General features: G+C 41.0%; 1 protein-coding gene across 2 annotated transcripts; it reads right to left on the reverse strand.

Moving 5' to 3' along the window:
• Positions 1–7397: 7397 nt before the first annotated feature.
• On the reverse strand, positions 7398–14043 carry LOC122649084. Of its 2 annotated transcripts, none has more exons than XM_043842450.1 (6): positions 13849–14043; positions 13441–13576; positions 12977–13061; positions 12828–12875; positions 7820–7920; positions 7398–7719 (listed from the first exon to the last, which is right to left on the reverse strand). In XM_043842450.1, the coding sequence occupies exons 1-6, from the start codon at positions 14021–14023 to the stop codon at positions 7587–7589; spliced, it is 678 nt and encodes a 225-aa protein (XP_043698385.1). In that variant the 5' UTR covers positions 14024–14043; the 3' UTR covers positions 7398–7586. The 2 variants fall into 2 exon arrangements, with proteins under 2 accessions (XP_043698385.1, XP_043698386.1); XM_043842451.1 differs by having other exon boundaries at positions 13441–13569; positions 13842–14043.
• Positions 14044–16880: the final 2837 nt, after the last annotated feature.

A 16880-nucleotide genomic window follows, 5' to 3' on the forward strand; every position in this document is an offset into this window, starting at 1 on the left:
TGTAGAATCCCTTCCCTAAGTTCTTCCGAGCCTGTCAATGTGTCAGTTTCGCCCATTCCCTGCTTCAACTTTGATCAGATTCGACCAGAATCGACGATCCAATTTTCTGATTCTTAGAAACTCCCTTGTAGACTTTTCTATATATTCAATGGGGAAGATGCTTCTTGAACCTGACCTGGTGACTGGTGAGGCTCTCATGTTTTTTTTTTGGAATTAGAGAGTTTTAATTGGGGGAGTAAGGGATGGGAATAGGCCCAAGGTGGTTTGAACTCATAACCTCTTATTTGAGGATTTGGTCTTTTCCCAACTGAGCTGACTCCTTAGGATGTGAGGCTCTCATTTTCATTTGGTAACTCAAAAAGAGAATCCCAAGTGTCAAAAGATGGGACATGTTGGACTTGGGTCCTCTGTAACGCACATCCAACGGACTGTAATGCTTGGGCACGCAAGCAACGGATGATGCACTACACACTATGTCGCGCTATAGAGGAGCCCCAAGCCAAAAGATGATGAATCAAACTAGAAAATAATAAAAGAGAAGTAGAAGACTAGGGTTTTAGATCACATTATTGGTATTGGTCACCGGTGATACCTATCGATCTGCATCTGGTCGATAGTGGATCAAAATGTCATTTTTTGAATAAATAATTTAGGGTTCAGGACTTCAGACTAAATCATCGATACTGGATTGATTAATTATCGATATCAGTTATGATCGATATCAATACGGATCAGCCGATACACCCGATTCAATACTGATTCCTAAAACCTTGGAAACGACAATGATAAAGATTTAATGTGGTTTAGCTGAAACCTATGTCCATGTGCAAATGCACGTGTGGCCATTTGTTAGGTGGCAGAAAGTAAATTACTAAGAATATATTGACAAAAAATTATAAGATTGGGTATGTGTGTGTGTGTGTGTGAGAGAGAGAGATGACGAAGAGATAGAATGGAAGGGAAGGTTGGGAGTGGGGAGAGACGTATAAGAGGGAGAGGGGGAGTTTGAAAAGATATTTACCCATACCTGCATACTAATGAGGACTACACTAGGACTCGGCTCCTGTCCAGCACCCTGCCCGGGCTGCATGTGCAACGTTGGACATAGTGAGGCATGAAAAGACCGCCTCACCCTTTCCCGAGCACCGTGCCCGAGCAGGGGCGAGGCGATCTTTTCACATCTCATCAAGTCTGGCGCTGCACATGCAGCCCAGGCAGAGTACTGGACAGAATCTTTTTGACCTACACTGTGTCATGAATTTGATCTAACAGCCCCGATTCATTTTCAAATGTTTTAATTGTATTGTCTCTAAATTGCTACCCATATATCTGTTAAAGGTGCCTTAATTTTATTTGTGGTGTCCCTCATAGAGATTGTTTAGAGATTACAGAGTTACACCTTCTGGATATGGACAGCTTTAGCTATTCAAGAACCTTATTTATGACGCATAGAAATGGGAAAATGATTCTCAAGAATGAGAATCATAAAGTTTTGGCAGAAAGGTCATAGCTAATGCACCCATTCACTAACCCATTTTTGAATAAACAAAAAATTTTGCTAGAATAACATCAATAATTTACATCTTGAGCAATTTTGTGATTTTCGAATAGGTGGGAAAGATAGGAGATAGTTTTAGCATCCATGTTTAGTATGATTTTTAGGTTGTAGATGATAAATTATGTGAACTTTTTTGCAGGAGGTACTTTGAAGTGGAGTTGGTCTATCTAAGCAAAAATCCACCATTTTCTTCTCTCCCAAGCTTTTGTAAATAACAGAACGCTCATTGTTTATAATGGTTCATAGAAAGATATATGAAAAGAAAAGAGGGGGAGTGGAGAGATGTCAGAATCCAGGCTCCAAGATGCTTGCTTCTACACCCCGTCATTGGCTGCCGCACACGCACAGTGGCCACGCTCCCCCACATAGAACATTACTTTTTATATATCTCTGAAGGTTACTTACGAGGTGTAAACGGCAATCCAAAGATTCAAAATTCAAATATTTTGAATAAGTCAGTGGACGTTGGAGAGGTCCCATCATCTAAGAGTTATCTTAATCCTACAAAGTAGGAGTTTGTTAAGTGTAATTCAAACTAAGATACGTGTACTTGTATTACTAAACCGTTGGAGATAAACAATATATATACACCACCCTATCACATAAAATGATAAGGTGAAACACTTTCAAATTCAAACTTGATCTTTATCTCCTTCTTTATCTCAGCCTAATCGTTGTAACTTGGTATCAGTCGCCAAAAGACCAACGTCATCTTCTCCAATGGCCAACTCCGACAACTCTACCACTTCAGGTAACACCATCACTACTCACAGCAACATCATCGCTCCAACAAATCTTATCTCTCTTCTCCCTGTGAAATTGGATAGAAACAATTACCTTCTCTGGAAATCCCAATTCCTACCTTTGCTTCATGCCCATGATTTATTCGGCTATGTCGATGGTAGCACTCCCGCTCCACCGAAAACTCTTCCTCTCTCTCCTGAATCCTTATCTTCTGAAGTGCCTACTACCAACCCGGCTTATCTCACCTGGAGAAAGCAAGACCAAATTATTCTCTCTTGGATAATATCGTCCTTAACCGAGACTGCCTTGGCCCAGATTATCGGTCTCACTACCTCACATGCAGCTTGGAGCACTCTAGAACGCATTTATGCATCCCAATCACAAGCAAGAATAATGCAGCTCAAATATCAATTGCTTCAAATCAAGAGAGGGACCCTATCAATGGCTGAGTACCTTCAGCGAATCAAGAATCTAGTTGACAACCTTGCGGCTGCTGCAAACCCAGTCTCAGACTCAGATGTGATTCTGAGTATTTTGCGAGGACTCGGGCCTGAATATGAGTCGTTTGCGACGTCCATCACCACCAGACTTGAGCCATTGCCACTGGATGATTTCACTGGTATGCTGCTCAGCCAGGAAATCCTTCGTGACCAGCGTTCCACTCACCTCGACCTTCCAACGGTCGAAGCTAATGTTGCTGCCAAGAGTTCCAATACTTCTACGACTCGTGGTCGTGGCTATAGCAATTCAACTTCAAGGGGGCGTGGCTATAGGAACTACAACAATGCAGGCCGTAGCAGGAATTATCAACCAAATGCAACTCAAACCAATGCACAAGCAAGTGGCAGTCCGGGATGCCAAATATGCCACCGGACTAACCACACTGCAACCACCTGCTACAATCGATATAATCCAAATTATCATGCTCCAACTACACCAGCTCAAACCGAAGCCTTACTGGCCACTCCTACTTGCCACGTTCGATGGGGCATGGTACCCGACTCGGGTGCAACTCACCACATTACCTCGATATGGCTAACCTCGTGTTAGTTCTCCATACAGGAACCGACCAAGTAAGGGTCGGCAATGGGGCAGGTTTGCGAATACAAAACACGGCACTTCCCATATTGCATCTAATTTGAGAAATCTTTCATTAAATGACGTTTTACATGTGCCTCGCATCACTAAAAACCTATTATCAATGAGTAAATTTACAGCAGATAATGATGTTATACTGGAGTTTCACCCAAATTGCTGCTATGTGAAGGATCCGCGCACGGGGATCACTCTACTCAAAGGGCTGATTAAAGATGGGCTGTATCGTCTTCCTCATCCATCATCATCAAGTCTACAACCATCAATAAATATTGGAGAACGAGTTTCTAAGTCTGTGTGGCATGACAGATTAGGGCACCCTTCCTCCAAGTGCATGGATTTCTTACTTCAGCAGCATCCTCTACCAGTTCATGCATCTTCGGCTTCCCAATTTTGTGTTTCCTGTCAAATGGGAAAGGCCCATAAATTACCTTTTGCTACAAATAATTCGGTAGGGACCTACACCATCTCCTTCTAAGCATGGTTTTCAATATTATATTTCATTCATTGATGATTTTAGCAGATTCACATGGGTGTTTCCTATTATAGCACGCTCTGAAGCGTTATCTGTTTTCTTGCAATTCAATGCTCATATTGAGAATTTTTTCAAACATAAGCTAAAAATTTTTCAATCAGATGGAGCCAGAGAATATCAATCCTTTGACAAGTTTTTCAAAGCAAAAGGCATAGTTCACCAATATTCATGCCCTCATACATCGAACAAAATGGAAGGGCAGAACGAAAGCATAGTCATATTGTAGAAATGGGCCTCACTCTTATGGCCCGTAGCTCGGTTCCCCTAACCTTTTGGGATTCGGCTTTTGAGGCTGCAGACATTTCTCATCAATCGATTACCCACTCCAGTTTTGGGAAACAAGTCACCATTTCAGGTGTTGTTTGGCAAAGATCCCGATTATCTGTTGCTTCGCACCTTTGGTAGTGCTTGCTACCCATGGTGAGACCATACAATAAGCATAAGTTGCGTGCAGTCTTGCTCAATGTGTCTTCCTTGGATACGACAATAGTCACAAGGGGTACAAATGTTTTGACCCATCAATTGGGAGAACCTACATCTCTCACCATGTCACATTTGATGAAACATGCTTCCCTCTCGCCATCAAGGCTCAACTTCATAAACCACTTGGATCCAACACGGTGAACCCACTCATTGTCACCACTGACAACATCATTTCAACCAACCACCAAAATTCCATCTTACATTTACGAATTCCTTTAAACACCAAACCCAATATTCAACCCATTAGCAATCCTATCTACAACCAACCTACACCAGTAGACCACATGGCCCAACCACAAAACTCAGGCCCACCAACACTAAGTCCACCAAGCTCAAGTCCAACGACCCATAGTTCACCAAATCCAAGTCCACCAAACCCAAGTCCAACGAACCCACCACCAGCCCACCATTCAATGGTAACTCGGCTTGATGCAGGGTTATTAAACCGATTCAAAAGCTAAACCTACTTGCAACTAAGTATCCCATCACCACGGCCTACCTAGCTCAATCCCAACCCACAGAGACCGAACCCACATGCTACACAATGGCCAACAAAGAATCCAAGTGGAGACAAGCTATGAGTGAAGAGTTTGATGCCCTTTTAAAAAATGGCACATGGCAATTAGTAGCTCATCATCCATCAATGAATGTGGTTGGCAACAAGTGGGTGTACCGCATCAAGAGAAACTACGATGGATCAATTTCACGCTACAAAGCACGTCTTGTAGCAAAAGGCTTTCACCAAGGAAGGACTTGACTATTTTGACACATTCAGTCCGGTTGTTAAGCCAAATACAATTGGATTGTCTTTGTCGGTTGCAATATCCAATGGATGGGTGCTAAAACAACTTGATGTTCAAAATGCCTTTCTCAATGGGGCGTTAGAAGAAAAGGTTTACATGACTCGCCTCAAGGATTTGTAGACAAGGAGTTTCGAATCATGTGTGTCGGTTGAAGCGTGCACTATATGGGCTTAAACAAGCTCCTAAAGCATGGTCCACCGGACTAGGGCGTTTTGGTCTCCATTGGGTTCCATCATTCCTCTTCGGATATAGCACTCTATGTTCGCAGTCCCAACACCACCTTTGTTTATTTCTTGGTGTATGTGGATGACATAATTGTGACGGGCTCAAGCTTGCGGGTTGTGCAAGATTTAATTCGACAAGTTGGCATGGAATTTGCTATCAAAGAATTGGGAGACTTAACCTTCTTCCTTGGAATTGAGGCAGTCCGAAATTCAACAGGGCTACATCCGCTGAGACCAAGTACACCTTAGACCTTCTTCATCGGGCCAACATGGAAGCGGCTAAACCAATGCCCACACCGAGTTCTACGATTGCGCTAACTCCGAGGATCGGGGTAGGATTTGAGAATCCAAGCCTTTATAGGAGTATTGTGGGGGCATTGCGATTCCTAACCCTAACAAGACCGACATAGCTTTTTTCGGTCAATAGGGTATGTCGGTTCATGCACAGCCCTACCAATGAGCAGGCAGCAGTCAAAAGAATACTCCGATATCTCAAAGACACGGTAGACATGGGCATTCAACTCAAGCCGTCCAATACCCAACAACTCCATGCGTATACGAGGACGCGATGGGCAGTTGTCCATATGACAGCGCTCAACGAGTGGATATTGCATTTACTTGGGTGACAACTTGGTCTCTTGGAGCTCAGAAGCAACATATTGTAGCAAGGTCCTCCACGAGTCGGAGTATAAAGGGCTTGCCAACACAGCTGCAGAATTATTATGGCTGCGCCAACTCCTGTGTGATCTTGGAATACAATCCTCGGCACCGTCATCTCTGTGACAACATTGGCGCCACGTACCTAGCGGCCAACCCATTGTTCCATGCACGAACGAAACACATTGAGATTGACTACCACTTTGTGAGAGAGCAAGTGGCATCCAAACAACTATGTGTTCGGTTCATGCCTAGCCAAGATCAGCTTGCCGACGTACTAACAAAAGGGCTACCAGGACCATGGTTCAAATTATTGAGAGCCAAGCTCACCGCCGTGCCCGGCCGATTCGCTTGAGGGGGTGTGTAAACGGCAATCCAAAGATTCAAAATTCAAATATTTTGAATAAGTCAGTGGACGTTGGAGAGGTCCCATCATCTAAGAGTTATCTTAATCCTACAAAGTAGGAGTTTGTTAAGTGTAATTCAAACTAAGATACGTGTACTTGTATTACTAAACCGTTGGAGATAAACAATATATCTACACCACCCTATCACATAAAATGATAAGGTGAAACACTTTCAAATTCAAACTTGATCTTTATCTCCTTCTTTATCTCAGCCTAATCGTTGTAACTCGAGGAATACCCAAATTGATACAAAACCCTCACTCTCCCCAGGCCCAGACCACCGCCTCATCCACAGATCTTAAAGAGAGAAAGAATAGTCCATGGACTTTTTTTTTTCTGAAGCTTTTGCCAGCTATAACGATTTCTTATCAGGAGAAAAAACCAAAGATTAACTAGAGGATCCCTTTGCTGCCCCCATTGTTTTTCTTCTTTCTAATTCGATCTTGCAAAATTGTCTCGTGAAAAGCTGGAAAAATTCTTCATATTGCTAGAAACCCTGCTTCCAGATCTGGTTTTAGAATCTGTTTTGATGGCGATTTTGGAAGAAGCCGTTTCAGGAAGGAGAATGGGGCAGAGCTTGACCATCAGTCAACCAGAATCACTCACTGTCAAAAAAATAGAAAAATTGAAGTAGCTATGAGGAAGAACAGTATGAGAAAAACTTGTTTTTTCAGGGTATTTTTGGTATCTTGAAATTTCAGGAGAGAAGGGGAGGTGAAAGTTTGCTTTATTTGGGTACATAGAAAAGGTCTTCAAAGGAGAGTGGGAAATTATTAGGTACCTGGTATAAGGAAAAAAAATTACCCCTAAATTTTTTTCTGCCAAATGATTGGATGGTCAGGTACTCACTCAGGTCCCAAAAAAAATAAAATAAAATAAAATTTTGTGCAGTGTCAAAGCTGCAGTCAAATCAATAATAATACCTCTGAGAAACTGGAAAGGAAACAAGCTTGAGAACATGACAAACAATATCCAAACATTCTACCTTCAGGCACAAATTTGTAGTAATCCTAGAACTGTAACCATATAGTACAGTTCGTAGCAAAATACACCAATAAGATCCAGCAAGAACAAGCATCCTTATTGAAGAACCCGTACTGTGACTTGATTATTGAGACAAAAGCTTCTGTTCTTCACAAGGGCAGCATGCATTGCCTGGGTCTGTGATGGAAAGTTCACCAGTGCCAACCGGATAGGATCTGGGAATGCTGGCCTGCAGTGAAATTCAAGGAGAGTTGTGCGAGACATGCCCATAGCAAGAGAATTGAAAGCCTTAACAGTTGATGGCAATTACAAATCACTTAGAGCCATACCTAACAAACATCTGGAGGCTAGAAGCATCAAAATCACAACCAGACAGGAACCGCTCTACATCCTCTGGAAGTGCATTGCGAGGAAGTCCTTGCAGTAATGCCTGACATAAACAAACAATAATAAGACACCATCATATATAACAACAATAATGACCATCATATTCATGTGTAACTTTGAATGAACCATTTTTATTGTCCATTAGGATTACTCAAAAAATCCCACTAGCAGCAATTCTATAAACAAGTTTATGCAATGTGTTTTCAGTTTATTGTTGTGCAAAAGAAGTTTTTAAGCACCCAACTAGTCAGTAGATCAACAGGGGTTCTTCTGCTGACTTGTTGTAGAACTATTGTTGTTCGGAACAGTCCAATTTGTTGTAGAACTATTGTCGTTCAGAACAGTCCAACCTGATTAGCCTATCAAATATGGAGCTGTTCCTACTTCAGTTTAGCAAAGCCTTCAAGCACCCAACAGAAGGTTTTGAACTTTGAGTCTCAGCAATCCATCGATACGAAGTTTTCCAAGATAGGTCCTACAGAGAGTGAAATAGCAATGGAGGATTTGTGTACTTGACTGCAAGCAGTTAGAATAACTGAATAAGGCTTAGTTGAGTTGAAAGTGCCAACTTTCCCATATAGGATATGTATATAGAATAACCTTGTTCACCTATAGACTTCAATAGCTTGAAATCCTCCGAAGAAAATAGGAAGATGGATAGGGACTCATTAAGTAATATGTGTCAAACGGATGGGAAATAGTACCAACTTTTTCAGTCAATCTGGTTTAGTGAAGACACCCATCAGAAAAAGAGAAGGGTTGGGGGGAGTGGTTTGCGAAGACACTACAGAAACATCTCTTGAGACTTTTTATCTGTGCTGGACATATCCTCTAGATATCCTCAACAAGTAGTTGTTTTAATACTCACATCTCCTCCAGTAAAAGGGGAAAGCTCCATTGGAGATTGATAAAAAATAATAAATAAGAAACCAAGTACAAGATAACAAGGGTCAGAAAGGACCGCTTAACTCAAGGGTAAAAAAGAACCGCTAAACTCTGGGGTCACTTGGGGACTCACTCAACCACAAAGGACCGCAAAGTCAAATAGGGACTCACTCAACCCAAGAGTGGGACTCACCCACCACAAGAGGTTACATTATAATCAAATCCTTCTCTTTTTTTCTACACTTCACAATACAAATATATATAGGGAAGGGGGAAATAACCGTTGGAAAAGAACCGTTGAAATATAGCCGTCATAGTTGTCAAGGCGCCTAGGCGAACCAAGGTGACACCAGAAAACAAGGCGAGAGAAAGGCGCCTGGACACCTAGGCGATGCCTTGACAACTATGATAGCTGCTGAAATAAAGCCATTGGAAAAGAGCCATTACAGTATAGGCGTTGGAAACAGCTTGGAAAGAGTGCATGGGAGAAAGTGGAGTGGCTAATAAATGTATGATAATGACTACATCAGAGATTCACCCCAATAGAGAAGCATCTTTGGAGATTCACCCTGATGGAGATCCCATGGAATATTTGGGAGGGAGCCAAATAATAGAATTTTCCACTTTAATTTACAAGGGAACTCCAAGATATTTGTGTAATTATCATATTATGTGCAGCTCTTTAGGTGACCATCTATGATGTAGTCCATGGGTATCACAAATGGTGAGAGGTAGTCATTCTCTCTGATATGGAAATCATTTTCCATGAGTGGGCACCCCCTTAATGGAGTACTCTGCAATCACAAAGAGAAGCATTGTTGGCTTATTCTGGTTCTATTGGCAAAAAGGATTCAAATATAGTTGAATTGAAGTCCATCATTCAAGGTCTAAATATTTTCTCTACGCTGGCATGGACCAGCATGATTATGGAAGGACAGTTATTGCTGACCATTAGCTGGCTTTCCATGAGTTCAAGGGCCCAAATGGCATTCTCACACCCCATTGGAACAGCCAGATTTCTAGATACTCATAGGAATATCTTGTTTCTAAGGTTTCCTCAACATTTGCCTTGATTGTGGATTTCATTATCCAGGGAAGGAGCTGCAGCAAAAAAAAATTTATGGGACTTATGGACATGATATGATGCTGAGGCTGGGGTTTTGATGTGTTCTTTTCTGCATATACTCATATAGTTAATGTATGATTGTATGTGTTGATCTTCTGCCTTTTTCCGGCACTGTAATCCATTCTCTTTTGGAAAATAGAATCACTATTCGTCAAAGAAGATATAGGGATTTGGGTCGTAAGACGAGGTGAAAACAATGACTATGCAGTTGCACTAACGTCGTCTCTGCCATTCTCTTGCTCACATACTCTTGGGAGGTTCTTGGATACTACAGCGCGACGTCTCCCTTTGAAGGTGTGTCACATTCTTCTTGGACAATCATGGCTATTTAATAAGAAGGCACAACATTGTGGGTATGCGAATGCCTACTCTTCCAAGCAAGGCGGCAAAGAAATGAAGATTCTTCTAGCCAAAGGGAGATGAAGCTCAAGAAGGTAGTGGGTTCTTTTCTCCTCCAACGAGTTGACTTAGATGACATTCATGGCCCCATCCAAACTCGACAGAGTCAAGTTCTTTTTCGAGGAGGAGAGTTGATGCACTAGCGTTGACATGATTGGACCAGCATGATCCGTTGTGGAAGCCCAAGCCAAGAAAAAACCGGTCCACCCCAACTTTTTTGTCCAAAGGGGTTTGGTAGATATTTATTTTATTTATTGGGATACATAACATGTAATTTTTTATTTTAGTGGGTAGATTAAATAGGAGATAGCAACGTAGTATTTAGTTTCCTATTTGTTTTGAGTTCCCAACATAGAATAGCTTTCTTTTTCAGTTGGGTTTCTTCTTTTATATATACATGCAGTGTCGATGGAGAGATTGGATAGACTGAATACAAAGATTGGTGTTTGATGTGTTGTTGTTGCATGTGTGTGCTGGTGAGAACTATTCTGTGGTCAATTGCTCCTCGTGCCATCTCTCCTTCTAGTTTCATAGCTGAATACCTGGTCTAATTCCAGGTTTCATCTCTTCGCTAATTTCTCTTCCATTCTTATTAACTAATCCCTATTCTGTTTCTCTGCTCCCTTACCCTCTTGTCCTCTCTGTCGTTATTCTGTTTTAGTGACAGTGTGGAACTAGTAAGAGAGAACTCAATCTCTCTCCAATCCTTTCCTTTCTTACTGAAACTTGGGGTGTGAAATCTTCCCCCCTGGACGACCAAAGCCCTAGAACCTGAGCCCCTAACACTACCCCAATCGTGATATATAACCAGAACTCAGACCTTGGTTCTGATCTCTCCGCCAATCACTGTTTCAATTGATTACAATGAGTCTTCAAGATGCTGATTCACTGGTTTGTTTGTTAGCAACATACCTCTGGATTTTCGAGTCCATCCGACTCTAATTGGGTGAAATCGATCAACAGAAACCAACCCTGGTTTCTCCATCTTCCTCTTCTCTTATCAGAGGTTGAAGACAACTTCTCGTATTCCCTCCTCTTTGATATAATTACCTTTATTTCTTGTTTCCCAAAACTGCCCTTCCATTCTTCCTTATTTCTAGCCTATCCCTTATTTATTTGTATTCCTAGTTTGCTCTCTATCTTTATTTCTTAATCCCTATTCTGCCTCTCCCTATTCTTATACCTCAACAGCCCTTCAATATATATTTTTTTTTACTAAATTTCCACACCCTATGAGCAAGCGTGGGAGGCCCATAAGGTGTTGGTGGTAGTCCAATGGGCTGAAAATGACCTTTCGGTAGTTATATTATAAGGTGAGCCTTTTATTTTTTTTTGGATTTCATTGTAACAGGCCTAATTTATAAGACCATAAAGTGGGGATAAAGTTAGTATACGGTATTGGTAGTTAAGTGTCTGAGTAGACTAGAATATTTTACTAGTTAGATAGAGTTCTGTTTTGAGTTTATTTACTTTATTATGTCGAGTGATTAGGAGTCATGTTATAAGTCAGTTAAAAAAATTTCTAATGTCTTTATATATGTAATGCACCACCATCAATTAGAAATGATTTGAGTAAAGAATGAGTTTTTTTTAAGAGTTTTGGTGCTGTTAAGTGGTGCATATGGGATTGGTATCCCAAACCTAATTTCTTGTCTTCTTTTCTCCTCTCTTCTTCCACATGTTTTCTCTTTTCTTTCTCCCAAGAAGATCGATCTCATCTCTTTTCCCTCCCATTCCATCAATCTTATTTCTTCCCTTAACAACATAATTGCTTCCTTTATCTCAAATCTGATCACAGATTTGATCATTGGGCTTGCTTGCATCTGAGATCTATAATCCGGATTTTCAGATTGCATTAGCCCCCTCTTCCCAAAAAGAAGAAGAGGAAAATAGAGAAACCACTCAGATAGATATCATAATTCATAACGGCACATACTTACAGAGGAATTAATCAGAAACCAATATGAATCTATAGGGACAGCTCAATGAGTTTTCAACTACATGACAATGTCATCCTGACATTCTAAAATCTGGTCTAAAACTTTAAATCCTAATACAGCTGCAAGCTCATATCAGTAACCAGGTCTGTCATAAATAGTCAATCACCACAAATGAGAACAATCAACAGATATAAAACAAGAATCCCTATCAATTCCAGAGTGTCAACTTTCCCAAACAGGATACAAATATTTCTCCATAAATATATGTAAACAACTATTGGCCAGAACTACGAATAAACCTTGTCCAACATTTTTTTTTTTGGGGGGGGGGATGATTAACAAAATTTTATCCAAACAATCAGAACAGAAAGTACAATAAAAAGAAGAGCAGGACCATTGTCAAGAAACAAATAAAAGGGCAATACATGAGCTGATAAATCTTGTCCAACTAGATTTCATTCCTAACTACAAGAACAAGTAACTCTAGTGCCGCAAAAGTATAATAAACACTCCCAGAAAAAGGTGACAGTTATCTCCAATGTCAAGTTAAAAGAATAACAGATAGAAACAAGTATGTGACTCAGAAAATTATCTACTTACAACTTTTCCATCATATGCTGTGAGCAAATCCCATTGGCTACGATCTGCCTGAAACCCAAGACATCAAGTCCATCAGCACATGCAAAACGTATGCACGATAAAACTGCGATATTACAAATCAAGCCTTGGAAAGTCTTAAGTGGAATTACCTTATCCAGCCTGTACAGCCTTCCCTTCCTACCAATCGACCGTATAGCAGAGTCAAAAACAGCTCGCGAGGGAAACTGAACCATCCTGCTTGCCACAAGCAAATAAATGGAAAACTGGAATGGGCTTTTCTCATACATGCCATTGAATCAAAGACAAGGAAAAATAGAAACTATCCAAGAAATTTCACATACTTCCAGCAGAATACCAAAGATAAGAAAATAAGTGCATACTCTGCCATCATTTAATTAGGACATGTTTTCAACCAATATTGTTCAATCGAAAACCTAACTTAGGGAGAACGGATTGACTATCTAACTTGTAAGTATGCGGTTGACTTATGCACTAAATGATTTTTTAAATTCCTTTTTATTTTTACTAATCAATCCTAAAGTTCAACTAACAGACTTTAAATCAGAAATCCACATTTAAAACGTAATGAAAATTAATGCAATGCGAACATTACACAGAGGTTGGAGAATAAGCCCGGTTGTATTCGAATTTAATATCCTGTGGCGTCAAATTACACCCTTCCAACAAATTGATAATATCGGTCTTGATTGTGTTTCTTGGAGAGCCAACTAGTCTTCCAAAGACCATACCTGGATACCAAAACAAACGGTAAGCGTACTGATAGTAATCAAAATTGAGATATGAAAGGTAGCTAGATTATCTAAATAGATGACTTCTTAATTACATTTATTTAAGTAAAAAATGGATAAACCAAGAGGATTGAATTTTGTATTGGGGTTTCTAATTCTCATAACCAAGTTGTACAGAGGGGAATTCAAAAATAGAATTATACATAAATAAATATAAACAGAGAAAATTTAAACCCTAAACCCTAGTAGAATGTATTGGTTCAGAGTAATACCGCTGCTTGAGCGCTGAAGAAATGGATCAATGGATGGCTCCTTCTTCGGCTCTTCAGATTCACTGGAAAAATGTCTCGGCGTTTCCCATAGAAGAACCTGAAGGCCTTCTTGATTTGGTTTACCATTGTGGAGCGAAGCGCTCAATCTCATCACATTTCTACTCAATGAATACATCTTCTACGCCCCTCTAGCTGAGATTCTGAGTGTTCTGTTCGGGAAACAAGCGAGGACTCACGATCTTCTAAGCTGCGACGTTGGGCGTAAGGTTCGTTCCAGTGCGACCGTGCGAGGTTTAGGGCTTTAGGCTTTCGTGGGTGACTGGTCTTGGGCCTTTTGTTTATCATGAATTCCCCAAGAGATGATAAATAAGACTTCCATTTTCATGCCCAAGAAGAAGAAGAAGAAAGAAAGTTTATTAACTGGGTTGCTGATTAGGCTTGGATTTAAGGACGGCCCAGTCCAAAGTTTATAAGCCCAATTCAGAGAGGCTCTTTGTGGTTAGATGTAATATAAAGTTGGGAGAGACTGTTCTCTGGGCAAGCGGCATAGAGGAGCGCAACAATGAGGTGCAATGGAATGGTTTCATACGTAGTAGGGTAGCAAGGTCATTTCATGTGAGAGAGAAAGAGAGAGAAAGAGCATAACCACCCCTGGTGGCTAGGAGAACCTTTTTCTCTATAAAATTAAAACAAAATAAAGAGGAAAAAATGTTGTCTGGCAGTGCCCCCTATGTCCTCTTATATGGGGCAGTGAAATGATCAACCCGCCTCTACCCTTGGATGCCGTGTGCGTGCTCCCATTGGCCCCCATGCTAGTGCAAGGACCATGCAACTTGGCAGCAAACCCCTTCCCCAAATAGAGAGAGAGAGAGAGAGAGAGAGAGAGAGCTAATGTAGCCTCCCCTGGTGGTTGGGAGAACCATTTTCTCCATAAAGTTGAAACAAAATAAAGAGGAAAAAACGCTGCCCGGCAATGCCCCTCCATGTCCTCTTACTGTTGAAACAATATGTCGATAGCTCTAGTAAACTAAATTCACATCAAAGCTACAATGTAAATATAAGCTCAGGCCGGGCCCAATCCCCAAAAGCTTTTTAGCCACACCAAAATTGGGGCATGGAGGCCAGAATCAGGTTGGGCTGAACCTCATTCCGGCTGATTCCACACCCAATTCTAGCTAATCCATATATAGATTCTAAGGTTAGAGCAGATTATGATTGATTCAGAACCAATTCAGCTCAATTCGAATCGGCTAGACCCAATCTAGATCCCAATTCCAAGTTTTGAACCCTTGATTGCACCAGAAACTATATTTTCGGGATCGAACTGCTGAGGGACATGCATACACAGTCTTACCCCCACTTTTTATGAAGAAGTTGTTTCTTTGTTTGGACCCACAGACCACTAAATTGCAATAGAGTAATCTTACCATTGTGTCGAGGCCCGCCAGGGGTTAGGTTCTGTTTTATAAATGATAAATGATTGCAAAAAACAAAAAAGGTAAAGTTGGGAGGGGATGGGAATGCCTTTGCAAGCTCAACCTTGTATGGATGGGGGCAATGGTGATATTGAACCGGTAGAGCATACATAGCCAATAATAATCGGATGGGTGAGCATACATAGCCAAAGAGGGTGGAATAAGCCCCCTTTGTTAGGATGGGTACGGTAGAACTGGATGAAAACAAAAGGCATTGACATGGTTGAAAGACTTGAATTCACCGCCCCATCCACTTCCTCCATTAAAGCTAAACTATTAAAGTTTCGCAACTATTAGGATAACTACAGATAGCCCTCCTCTTAGACCCACAGAAAAAAGGTCCAAATCCATGTGGGTAGTGCGGTGGGGGAAAGGAGACCTAAGATATAAGATATAAGAGAGAGAGAGAGAGAGAGAGAGAGAGCTTTGTTGAGGCAAGTTGACTTCTATCAATTTATCAGCCACCAAGCTTCTATTACCAAAAAAAACTTTCTCAGCCAAGCCGGACTATAATGTGTTGATAGCCAATGACCATGGGTCCATGACTACTGTATCACTGTATTCGATCTCTTAGAATTACATCTTGTATCGGTTCCGATAATGTTAAAACCCGTACCGGTTTATGGGTGTTTCTTCCGCTAGGATTATATATATGTTACATTATTCCAAAAGGAAGAATCCTAACGACTCATTCTCTACCGTGGACAATGGGTTCGGCCAAACCACATTAAATCCTTATCATCATTGTTTTCAAGGTTTTAGGAATTGATATTGAACCGGATGTATCGGCTGATCCATATTGGTACCGGTCATTCTTGATATCGATACCTAACCAATACACTGTTGGTGATTCAGCTTGAACCTAGATTTTTTGTACAAAAGATAGAGGTGTCAACGGGCCGGGCTGGGCTTGTTCTAAACCCTAACCCAACCCTAGGAGCCTTAATCTAAACCCAAGCCCAGCCCGATCCTGTCCGGACCAAGCATATCTTCAACCCAGCCCGATCCTAACAGCGTTTTCTCAAGCCCTGCCCGGCTCTGATTGACCCTGGATAGTGGTACTAACAAAGCCCAACCTATATAAAAACATACATTTTTTTACAGAGATGTTGTTTCCATCCTCGAACTCGTGATCATTTAGTTATAATAGAGGAAACCTTGACCGTTGATCTTGTCCCAAAACCCTAGAATCAGCCCATGTAGAACAACCAGAATCAAGATTGGTTCCCATCAGAGGTCCCAACAAGGAATCCTCTGTATGCTTTATACCTAATTTCCTATTAATAAGCAACAGAGATTGGGGAAAGAGATACTGGGTATAGTCACCTGTTCTAGAAACTAACATGTACATGTCAAAGGCCCAGGGCCCGGTATTTACTTTCTTATTCAGATGTGTCACAGTTAGTGTAATCTTCTCTTTGAGGTGATTACTCAAACATGAAGAAGACGACTTCTATTGTGGTTCATATATGATTAGTTCTATTTCCAACATTAATTTGTAATGGTTTCTGTTACTTCATTACATCTATCTATCTATCTATCTCTATCAAAATTTTC

Source organism: Telopea speciosissima, chromosome 1 (assembly GCF_018873765.1).
Source record: "Telopea speciosissima isolate NSW1024214 ecotype Mountain lineage chromosome 1, Tspe_v1, whole genome shotgun sequence".
NCBI classification, from domain to species: domain Eukaryota; kingdom Viridiplantae; phylum Streptophyta; class Magnoliopsida; order Proteales; family Proteaceae; genus Telopea; species Telopea speciosissima.

Excerpts from the sequence above, each read along its gene's own strand:
- LOC122649084 (XM_043842450.1), bottom strand. The coding sequence starts at position 14,023 with ATGTATTCATTGAGTAGAAATGTGATGAGATTGAGCGCTTCGCTCCAC. Across the intron at positions 13,577-13,848 it reads TCTTCAGCGCTCAAGCAGCG|GTATGGTCTTTGGAAGACTA; the intron begins GTATTACTCTGA and ends TTTGGTATCCAG. Across the intron at positions 7,921-12,827 it reads CAGCATATGATGGAAAAGTT|GCATTACTGCAAGGACTTCC; the intron begins GTAAGTAGATAA and ends TGTTTATGTCAG.